Source organism: Choloepus didactylus, chromosome 3 (assembly GCF_015220235.1).
Source record: "Choloepus didactylus isolate mChoDid1 chromosome 3, mChoDid1.pri, whole genome shotgun sequence".
Lineage (NCBI taxonomy): Eukaryota > Metazoa > Chordata > Mammalia > Pilosa > Megalonychidae > Choloepus > Choloepus didactylus.
The window spans coordinates 115,761,813-115,774,173 of record NC_051309.1 but is presented as its reverse complement, the minus strand read 5'-3'; the positions used below and the strand labels follow the sequence as shown (position 1 = coordinate 115,774,173).

The 12,361-nt window shown below is 33.4% G+C and overlaps 1 protein-coding gene across 6 annotated transcripts in view; it reads left to right on the top strand.

The window, feature by feature from the left end:
* The window catches only part of TBCK (TBC1 domain containing kinase), a 288,134-nt gene that overhangs the window by 71,872 nt on the left and 203,901 nt on the right, over window positions 1–12,361 (top strand). For all 6 annotated transcript variants that reach the window (XM_037830400.1, XM_037830399.1, XM_037830401.1 and 3 more), the window contains exons 6-10: window positions 5,373–5,514; window positions 8,292–8,352; window positions 9,461–9,522; window positions 9,720–9,781; window positions 10,690–10,838. In XM_037830400.1, coding sequence (XP_037686328.1) covers window positions 5,373–5,514; window positions 8,292–8,352; window positions 9,461–9,522; window positions 9,720–9,781; window positions 10,690–10,838 — 476 coding nt within the window. The remainder of the gene's footprint in view (window positions 1–5,372; window positions 5,515–8,291; window positions 8,353–9,460; window positions 9,523–9,719; window positions 9,782–10,689; window positions 10,839–12,361) is intronic.

Genomic DNA, 12,361 nt, shown 5'->3' with positions numbered 1-12,361 from the left:
CAAGGCTTGTTATTTAAGAAATACATTTTGTAAGGTTATAGCTACAATAGATAGTTATTCCTATGATGGATCTGGAAAAGCAAATTGAAAACCTTCTGGAAAGGATTTACCATTCTCAATGTCATTAAGAACATTTTTATTTCATAGGGGGAGGTCAAAATATCAACATTAATGGGTTTGGAAGAAGTTAATTCCAACCCTTATGGATGATGACTTTGACAGGTTCAAGACCTCTGTGGAGGAAGTAACTGCAGATATGGTGAAAACAGCAAGAGAACTAGAATTAGAAGTGCAGTCTGAAGATACGACTGAATTGCTGCAATCTCATGAAGCTTGAATGGATGAGTTGTTTCTTATGAATGAGCCAAAAAGTAGTTTCTTGAAATGGAATCTACTCCTGGTGAAGATGCTATGAACATTGTTGAAATGACAACAAAGTATTTAGAATGTTACATAAACTTAGATGATAAAGCAGCAGCAGGGTTTGAGAGGATTGACTCCAACTTTGAAAGAAGTTCTACTGTACGTAAAGTATATCAACATTGCATGATACAGAGAAATCTTTCGTGAAAGGAAGAGTCAATGGATTCAGTGAATTTCATTGTTGTTTATTTTAAGAAATTGCCACAGCCACCCAACTTTGGCAACCACCATCCTTATAATCAGTCAGTAGCCATCAACATCGAGACAAAACCCTCCACCAGCAAAAAGATTATGACTCACTGAAGGTTGAGATAATCGTTAGCATTTTTTAGCAATGAAGTATTTTTTTAATTAAGGTATATATTGTTTTTTTTTTACATATTGCTATTGCACACTTAATTGACTACATTATAGTATAAATATAACTTTTATATGCACTGGGAGACCACAAAATTTGTGTGATTCACTTTGTTACAATATTCTCTTTATTGTGGTGGTCTAGAACTGAATCCACATTACCTCTGAGGTATGCCTGTAATATAATATTTATATAATATATTACATAAAGTATATAATAGGTAAAACAAATGCCTTATAATTATTAGAGAACTATAAGAAGTATACAGATAAAATACTGTGGAGATTAACTGTGAAGAAAGATTATTTCTGCTTCAGCAGATCAGCTAAAGTTTCATGGAATTGTTGATAAAATGAATTTATCAGAAAATTAAGATCAGAAGGCCATCACATTTTATAGAATATATTCTTTTTAAAGACTGTTTATTATTATTATTAAATAAAACTGTTTACATTTATGAGATTAGAAGGCAGCAGATGTTAGAAGAATTTTTTTCTGGAAACTTGGATTTTAAAAGTGTTCACACAATAGGGTGGTTTACTGTTCCTGTTTGTGCAAATGATATAGTTTGTGCTTTCCTGGAGTTAGCCAAACTCTATGTTAAGGGAGCAGTCCTCCAGATTGCCAAGACTTCTGACACCAACTGCAAGTTGAGGGGTTTCCCTAAACTATTCTCAGGTTCTGTAGTTCATTAGAACTACTCACAGAACTCTTGTATTCCTACAATTACAATTTTATTGTAGCAAAAGGATACAAATTATAACCAGCTAAAGGAAGACATACATAGGGCCAGGTCTGAGAGGATTCCAAAGGTGAAGTTTCCTACGTTCCCGGGTTCTGTGTGTAGCAATAGGCATAGAGTATTGCCGACTTAGGAAGCTCACTGAGCTTCCCTGTCCAGCTTTCTTATTGGGGTTTCATTACATGGGCATGATTGATTGAATCATTGCCCACATGGTTGAACTCAATCTCCTACCCCCTCTCCTCACCAGAGGATTGACTGATATCACATGGCTCAAAGTCCCAACTCTCTTGCCACAGGGTTGGTGGTTTTTCTGCTGTAGTCATCCCCAACCCTGGGTTACCTAATTAGCATAAACTATCAGTTGTGGTCTCATAAGCCCATTGTGAATAACAAAGACACTCCTATCACTAAGAAATTCCAAGGGTTTAGTGGTTACCCCCCAGAAGCCTAGACAAAGGCCAGACTTCTCTTTAGGTGAGGCCAAATTGCTTATTACACAATGCCAAACACTTAGTTTTCTTATAGGGATTTTGAATTTCGGTACATGCTAGACATAGGATACCTACTTGACTGGCCCACAATAAAAACCTTGGGGTCTGAGTCTCTAATGGGTTTCTCTGGGCAGAAAGATGTTGCACTCTGTGTGACCCCTGATGGGAGAGAGAGAGTGAGCATAAGGAAGCTGCATATAGACTCCTTCAGACTCTGGCTCTTTTTCGCTTATGATTTCTCTAAGTGTCCATAGAATCTCACTGTAATAAATCTCAGCTGAGTACTACTATATCCTAAGTCCCATGAGTTCTTCTAGAGAATCTCCAAATGTGGGTGGTCTTGAGGATGCCTAAAAGAACTACCTACTAGAGAAATGGACAAAAACTTGAATGGGAACTTCACACAAGAGGAAACCTGAATGGTCAATAAACATAGAAAGATGCCTCAATCTCATTAATTGTCAAGGAAATGCAATAAAACCACAATGATATACAGTTCTCATCCACCAGATTGTCAAACATGAAAAAGACTGTCAATATCAAGTGTAGTAAAGAAGCAAGCAATAGGGAGCTGTCTTACACTTCTAATGGAAGTATAAATTAGTACAACCCCTTTTGAAAATCATTTGGCATGATGTAATACAGTTGAGAGTGCACACATCCTATGACCTAGACATTCAAGGCTAGGTTTATACCCTTGGGAAACTTGCAGATGTACACCATACATAGTATTCCAAGCAACATTGTTTATAATATAAAAAACAGGAAACTGCTTAAATGCCCATTGACTTTAGAATGGGTAAATACATTTTGTTATATTCATAAAATAAAAGCAAAAATGAATGATAGCTACATTCAGTGATATGGATGACTTAGAAATAAATAATATTGACTGAAAAAAAAGCAAATACAGATGAATACAGTCAGCATAAGTCCAATTTCAGAAATATGCTTGACTAAATAATGTACATTTTAGGGATACAAACATGTGGTAAAACTATAAAGAAAAGGAAGGGAATGATGAACAGAGAAATTCCAGATGGCTGTACCTTCTGAGGGAGGGGAATATAATCAGGGAGAAGCAGAGAGGGACCTTTGGTGGTAATTTCATGTTTACCAAAACTGCATGGTGAGTCCATGGATATTCACTGAAGCATTATTCTTAATACCTTATTCATATTTAATAAAGGGTGTTTTGCATTCACTCAATATTTACTAAAACAGTTTTCAAAAACTTTGTTATGTTGGTTAAGGTGTGGAGAAATAGGCACCCTCATGCATTATTTGTGAATATAAATTGATAAAACTTGGCAATAGCTATAGAAATCTAATATGCACGTACCTTATTGACCTTGTAGTCCAACTTTGAGGAATTTATCCATTAGCTATGCATACACATGGGGGAAATACAATATTTGCAATATATTCATTTCAATCTTGTTTATAATAACTAAAGAATGGAACTTACAAAACACTCTTCAGCAGAGTTTGGTCAAATAACTGCCTTTCTACAATGAAATTCTTGGCAGTTTTAAAAAAGAATGAGGCATATATACTTATTTTTTTAGAACAGTCTCTAAAATAAATTAAGTGGGGGGGGTGCAGGTATAGAGCACTATTTATAGTGTGCTGCTATGCTGTGGGGCAGTGGTGATAAGTAGAAAATATATATATATATATATACAGAGTTGGTCTAGGGGAGAAGACAGGAGTAGGAAGGGAATATCTTAGGAAAGACACACAAAAGAGATGGGAAAGAGATTTTACTTTTCAGTTTTATTCATTTTTACAGCTTTCAACTCTTGTACTACTCAAAATAATAAATACTGTTGTAAAGATAAAATGTACATTAAATAATAGATCAATAATAAGAGAAGATAGGCTGTAAGAAGGAAAGAAAAACACCTGAAAACATGGAGGACTGTATGAGAGACCACCTGATAAAAACACAGAGGAAAGCAAAGAAAGGAACTAATGCTGTAGGGAGACAACAATGGTTTTAAAACTATTTGAGACTCATGTTTTGTTTTGTTTTTTTAATTCAGTTTTATTGAGATATATTCACATACCATACAATCATCCATGGTTTAAAGTCAACTGTTCACAGTACCGTCACATAGTTGTGCATTCATCACCCCAATCTATTTTTTTGAACATTTTCCTTATGCCAGAAAAAGTGAAAATAAGAATAAAAAATAAAAGTAAAAAGAGCACCCAAATCATCCCCCCCACCCTATTTTTCATTTAGTTTTTGTCCCCATTTTTCTGTTCATCCATCCATACTCTGGATAAAGGGAGTGTGATCCACAAGGCTTTCACAATCACACTGTCACCCCTTGTAAGCTACATTGTTATATGGTTGTCTTCAAGAGTCAAGGCCATTCGATAGTTTCAGATGTTTACTTCTAGCTATTCTAATACATTAAAACCTAAAAAGGGTTATTTTTATAGTGTGTAAGAGTGCCCACCAGAGTGACCTCTTGGCTCCATTTGGAGTATCTCAGCCATTGAAATTTTATTTTGTTTCATTTCACATCCCCCTTTTGGTCAAGAAGGTGTTTTTAATCCTGTGATGCTGGGTCCAGATTCATCCTCAGGAGTAATATCCTGTGTTGCCAGGGACATTTACACCCTGGGAGTTAGGTCCCACGTAGAGGGGAGGGCAGTGAGTTCACCTACCAAGTTGGGTTAGCTAGAGAGAGAGGGCCACATCTGAGCAACAAAGAGGTACTCGGGGAAATTCTTAGGCACGATTATAAGCAGGCTTAGCCTCTCCTTTGCAGTAATGAGCTTCACAAGGGCAAGCACCAAGATAGAGAGCTCAGTATACTAAACTGCCAGTCCTCAGTGTTTGTGAGAACATCAGCAACAATCCAGGTGAGGAAGTCTAACACTTACGTATTTTCCCCCAGCTCCTCAGGAGGGCCCTGCATATATATTTTTATTCTCTGCTCAGATTACTTTGGGATGTGTTTCTATTTCATGCTGACCTGTACAAATTTACCAGGTCTCACTTCCTATTCAAAGTTCCATGTAATTATGGTATTTGAACAAACTGTATGAGTTAAATTGTTTAGGAAATATAGATCCTGCATCAAATAAACATCTCTTCTCTTGGTCTCACATGGAAGTTGAAGTTTTAAAACACAGAGACTCATGTGTTTTTACTCATGATGCCTAGACTTAAATTCCTTTATTATGATGGTTAGTTTAGAAATCTTCCTAGCAACAGCTAATTTAGTTGCATAGAATTTTTATATAGACCTTACCACACCGCACCGTTTATAAAAATATACTACTTTTTTGTCCCTTTGTTATATATATCAATTATTCATTATTTTAATATATCCTATAGGTATCCATCATACTTGGCACCCGAAGTAATTGCTCAAGGAATTTTCAAAACCATTGATCATATGCCAAGTGAAAAACCATTGCCTTCTGGCCCCAAATCCGATGTATGGTCTCTTGGAATCATTTTATTTGAGCTTTGTATGGTATGTATAAAGAAATATGGAAAATAAAAAGAATGTGTTTATTGGAATAATGTTTTTGGAGAGAAAAGTTATTTAGGAATAATGTGTTTCTATTTTGCAAATAGATTTGAGGAGGAAAGATTTAATTTTTAATTTGAGTTTTAAAAAATCTTGTTTGATAATTTGCATATTATTTTGATATCTTAGAAATACTAAACTGTGTACTTTTTTTTTTATATGACATGCTCTTTTCCTCTGTGGTATTTTTTCTTCCTAAATACCTTCTCCTATCCTGTTCTCTTATGTTTCCTATAAGACTCAGTTCAGATATTGGCATTTTGTGAAGCCTTTTCCAAACAACTTGTATTTTCATAGGGTAAAGACTAAGCTACCATATATATTTTTTAAGGAATTAAAGATACAGTAGCTTAAAGAGAATGGATGGGCTCTGGTCTACATCATCACGCAGAAACCCAAGCTATCAGCGATGGCTCCACCATTCTCAATACCTGGTTTCCAAAGCTGCTGCCTTCATCACCTTTTCTAGCTAGATGGAAAGGGGAGGAGTGAATTCAGGACAGTGATCTTTAGGAAGGTGATCTACAGGTTGCAAATTTAACTTTGTACTTTTCACTCATGATAATTTATTCATGTGACCACATTAGGCTACAAGGGTGGCTATGAAATGTACTCTTTATTTGAATGCCTAAACATTGAGGAAGAACATTACAGTGAATTTGGTGGGACAGCTAACAGTCTATCACATCCTCCCCATTTTCACCCATGTACCCTATCTCCAAATACCTGCCAGTGTTAGGTGTCCTTTCTGCTCTGCTCTTCTCCTTCTACTATAGCATCTGTCATGTTAGCCTACTTTATATGGACTATGAGGTCTTTCAGGGCTGGAATTTTGATTATTCATCTCTGAAGTAAAGCACCTCATCTAATTCTGGCATATAGTAAGTGCTCAAAAATATTTGTTGAAAAAATATTATTTCTGTCTTCCAAGGAATTTGCAAAATATTTTGAAAATATTAACTCATTGATATTTACCATAGATATGAATTAGATTGACATTATTTCTCTCATTTTGTGTATTTAATAACTAATTCAGCAGCAGAAATAGTAAAGCATAATAGTTAAGAGATAAGCTTTTGTAGTAAGAGAGATGTGGATTTGAATTCTAGTGCCGCATAATACACTCAAAGCTGAAGCAAGAGGTAAGTCCTCAGTTTAACAGAACCCACTAATTACCATGCCAGGTAAATGAAGAACATCAACACAGAACAAAATAAAAAACCCAGAATCTTATAGGAAGCCTTTAGGAGACAACTGATAACATAATGGGTAACATTTATTGGGTACTTATAAAGAGTACAGGCACTTTTCTAATCACTTTAAGTCTATTATTTTAATCAGTCCTCACACCAGACTTATAAAGTTTATCTGATTATTATCTCTATTTTACAGATTAGAAAACTGAGGCAGAGAGAGGTTAAACAATAGTAAGCAGTTGAGCCTCCACCAATCTGCCTTCAAAGCTATACTCTTTACCAAAACACTAAAAGCTGCCTCTACTAAGCTATGATATCTTTATCAATGTTAAAAAGAGAAAAAAAACCTGTGAAAGAGAAAAGACAAATTACTCACAAAGGATGAGAATTAGATTGACTCTAAACTTCTTAGCAGTTTAAGAAAGCAGTGGAACAGTGACATTAAAGTGCTGAGTGAAAGTAATTTTGAATTTTGAATTCATTAACTCACAAAATTCACCTTCAGGACTGAGAGTGAAATAAAAGAATGTTCTTTCCTCTCTATTTATTTAAAAAAAAAATTCAAATACCCTCTTTATCTCTGCACGATGTCCAGGCTATCTTCTTTTAAGCCATCACCTTCTAAGTCTATTTAAAGGATTCTACTAGTTTAATTTGTTTATCATAAGAGAAATATTGTAATAGCCAACATTTATGAGGCATTTTCTATGTGTTAAAAATGCTAAGCATTTGTAAGAATACGTTGTGTAATTTTCACCACAATTTGTAGGGCATATACCATTAATATTCCAAGTTGACAGATGAGAAAAGTGAGGCTTAAGGTGTTTAAATAATTTGCCCGTGTTGTATAACTGTTTGAGTGATTGAACGCTCAAACTTGGGACACAATAGTTGTTCAGTACATTTTTGTTGAAGGGGTAAGTTTTTTACTCCAGAACCCAATTTACTCCAAGAAGCCACCTGAGACAGACTAGTAAGAAAATCACTAAAATATATTGTCTGTGTCTTAAAATAAAGAAATGTGGTATCAGGTGCCGTGGGACCCCAAAGTTGGCTGTCTGTGTCACTGTGGGAGAAAGGAGTGTTCATGGAAGCTTTCTCAATGGAGACAACAGACTGCCTGAATCATGACATATAAGCAAGAATTAGGTACCTGAAAGAGTAAACTGAATTCTTCCCAGAAGGCATCTTGGTTTCTTAACTAAATAAGATTCCTGGGGGTCTGGAATCTCTCTAGACATCCAGATAGGTCTGGATCTTAAAATGAGCAATACTTGAGATCAAACAGGAACATAACAATCCTTAGATTATAAAATGTTTTCATGTTAAATATTATGAAACATTGTTTAAATTGTTATCCTCATCAATAATTTTTTTTAGTGGAGCTTAATTTAAAAATCCAATAAATCCTCTGAATAAAAATAGAAGTACCTGATAAAATCTTTTTCAGCTATGGAAAAAAAAACCCTCACTGGGGAAAAAAATGGAAATATTAAAAAAAATTTCTTATCCCATTCTATTTAGGGCAGAAAATTATTTCAGAGCTTGGATATTTCTGAAAGACTAAAATTTTTGCTAACATTGGGTAAGTGTCATGAAATTGTTATTATCTTTCAACTGTAAATATAATCTTTAGTAACTGATAGTAATTTTGTACGGTGAGGGGGTATTCTTCTGAAATCATGAATATACTGAAATATCCTCACTTTCTTAGTTTCTAATGAACAGTGGTAAAAACAGCTTAAGAAATGCCTTCTGAAATATTACAGTAAAGTTTTCTTTATTCTCTAAGGAATCTTATCTTGGATGGAAATAACCTTAGTTTCATGATCTAGCTAAGAAACCTACCTAATAAAATTAAAATACAAGAATATAAAATTGTACTTCTTTGTAGTAGTTTACCTTCAGACTATGTATCTTAACTTTTAGACTGTCTATTTAATGAAATAGGTATGAATAAGGACTCAGGAAGAATATTTTTTTTCCCTCATAACAGGCTCATATCTTTCATTCATGTATATTAGATATATGCATTTGTAATTCAAATTAATAAAAATTTGTGTAATCTAATTTAGAATGGAATAAGTTAAGCATGCATAATATTAAAGGGGAGAAAATATAAATAGGTTAAGAAGGTTTACAAAAATAAGAATATGTACAGAATACTAATAAATATTAAATAATAAAAAATTATAAAGAACATTGCATCAACATTCACCGTATTTATCACATTTAATTTTAATTTAATTTTAAAGCATGGTAATGTAGCTATTAGGGAGTCTTGTATACTCTTAAATGTGGTCTACAGACTAAACTTGTATTTTAAATCTCCAGAGAATATATGTGCATTATACAAATTGTATGCAATAAAAATAAACTAGTCTTACCATCATGAAAAGCAATAAAGCCTTCTAAAACACCAAATATATATATAGGAAAGGAACATTTTTACTTTCGTTGAATCACTGCTTCCTCTTGCTGTGTAAGCTATGTTTTAGTATCTCTGATTCAGTTAATATTTAGTGTTTGAGGTCTTTATTTTTACCAAGGCACTGTAGAGGGAAGTTACATGCTTTTTAATATTCCAAATTCCCAAACCACCTTACACGATTAAAAAAGAAATGATCAGTGTTTAGTTCCAAGTTAGCTTGGAACAAGGCAACATTAATTCATATAGTTTTTCTGTTTTATAGACTGCATTGATGACACTATAATAGTTCTGGCTGAAGAGCATGGTTGTCTGGACATTATAAAGGTTTGTCATTAATCTGTTAATGAAAAGTTTTTTGTTTTTTTGTTTTTGTTTTTGTTTCTATACTGGAGATCCAGTAGAAAGCTGGAAATAAAGACCTTTTAAACAAATCAAAACCTCTCAGAGTAGCAAAGATGTGGGTAAAATATATTTTCATAATGGATCATTTTAAATAATTCCTTTTTCTCTCTACTTACCAGGAGCTTCCTGAAAATGTGATAAATCTTTTGAAGAAATGTCTCACCTTCCATCCTTCCAAGAGGTTTGGGATTACATTGAGATTCTTAGCATATAAGTAGTAGACTTTTTATTATTTGTAATACTATTAATGGATTAAATAAAAATATTTACATATGTAGGAGCAATATTGACACCATTATCACAACTGTTTGTATCTAAGGTTTAAATTTTGTGTTAATAAAAGAAGAAAAAATAAAATTAAATCATAGGAAATTACCATATACCAAAAGAAGTCACTAATTTATTTCCTAACTTCCGAGTAGAAAATCAGCTAAACTATAGAATGTAGATATTTCTAGGTACAAATGATAATATAAGAGAAATAAGAACAAAAGCTTCTTGCCAATATCTATTGTAGCCAAGAGCTTGGATAAATGGTAAGTTAACAATTATTAGCAATATAGAAGCATGTTTTAGAAGTTTTGCTAATTGACTTTCATTTGATGATGTCACTGTTAGTCATACAGTTGTCCCAAAACTCCTTAGGCATATGATGTTTGAAAATAATATCTTCTAATTTGTCTTTAGAAAAAACTTTATCAAGATATTAGGAAGAGAGGAATAGTGTTAAAATGTAGTTTAGGGTAAATATGCCACATTAAACTAAATACGTAGAAATAAAACTAAGCAGTATTATTAGTTAACAAATTTATTCAATAAGATATTCAGTGAAGCACATACATGCTGGTCAGGCTAAAACTAAAAAATGTAGATGTGCAAATGGAATGAGTTTTGTTAGATCATGAGGTACAAAAAGCGCAACAAAAGTAAAATTAACATTCAGCATTTACTGATGGTCACTTGATTGTTATATAAAGATACACATCTAGACTCTGCTTAGGAGAACTATCCTTTTGAATGCATCCCATTATTCTAGGAAATTTTTAATGACTTTCATTCATGCTCTGTATTTTAAATGTGTTTCTCAAGGCCAACCCCAGATGAATTAATGCAGGACAAGTTGTTCAGTGAAGTATCACCTTTATACACCCCCTTTACCAAACCTGCCAGTCTGTTTTCATCTTCTCTGAGATGTGCTGATTTAACTCTGCCTGAGGATATCAGTCAGCTGTGGAAAGGTAATGATAAATAAGATATAGGAAATAATATGAGCCTTGTTTTTATCCTAGTTCCAGTTTTGAATTTATCAACAATATATGTTACATGAGTGAGATTTTATGGATAATTATCTGGGATTTAAGAGATGATTGTGAAAGTGCTTAAAATATAATTGACCTAATATTTTAATCCTTTAAATTTAAAGTTTGTATATACAAACCAAAGTCTTATTTTCATGGCAAATCTTAATATGAAAATACAGTCTTCTATTTCTAGTGTAATTTCTATTACACTGAGATATTTCTTCATCAATATTTTTATATGGTATTCCAAATAACTTATTATCAATGAAGTCTAAAAATCATATTATTGATAGACATCCTTTCTACTATATCCTGCAAATTTAAGAGAATATCAGCTTTTTGCTTTTCATTCCTGTGTAAAAATTACAGCTGTCAGAATGTGTTTTAGTGACACCAGTAAGTTACTCTTGCACTGAAAAGTTTTCATGACAGAAGTCATGACAGATTTACTAAGTATTCATTCAATTAAATATTTATTGAGCTTCTACTATGTGCTACATACTATCTTTAAGTAGCATTCATGCCAGATAGGGAGGCAGACAGAATTTAATCAATCACGATTATAAATGAGGTCAATATGTACATAGCACAGTGGCAGCCAAAGGAGCACCTAATTCTGCTTGGGATATCAAGAAAGACTTTTCAGAAGAGGCAGCCATTGACTAAGATGTGAAGGATGGGATACTTGGTGTTGGTTGCCTACCCAAATGCTTTTTTTTTTTTTTTTTTTTTGTCCTTTTCCTTTCCCACATATCCTATCTCCAATATAGGGGGTGAAATTTCCAGATTATCCTTTTCCTAGCTTCTCTTTATTAGGGAGGAAATATGCTTGTGACCTAGGATTAACTAATGGAATCCTAATGGAAATCTCCTAGGCATGAGGGTTTCTTCTACAAAAAATTTTCTTTCTTGGTAAAACAGAGGCACTAGTACATCTATTCATCCTCTTCTTCCTACCTTTGAATTCTAGAATGGATCTAGAATTTTGACAAGCTTGAGCCCCTGAATAAACTTATGCTTGCATTAAGAGAGTTGAACAAATGTCTTTATTGTGCAAGCCACTTTTAGTAAGATACTATTTGCAGCCAGAAGCATTCAAATCATTATGAAAGATGAATCAGAATCTGCCACTTACATCTTTTTTTTTTTTTTGCCTTTTTTCAGCACTTAAATTTGTTGGCAGTGGTATGCTAGTAAATACTCCGTCCATAGCTGATTTCACAAGGTGAAATCACTGAATGTGGAGTTTAAAAGAGATATTCAGGAACATACCACTATATAGATACTTATACAGATAAATTAGACATAATCCTGAGAGCACTGATAATAGTAAAATGTAGTAAATAAAATAATTAGGAATTGAGTTTTTATTCATTATTTTTATTTTAAAATATAATTTATTTCATTGTAAATTTATATAATTTAATTTTTACTAGTGTCTGTGCTTAACAACCAGCTCA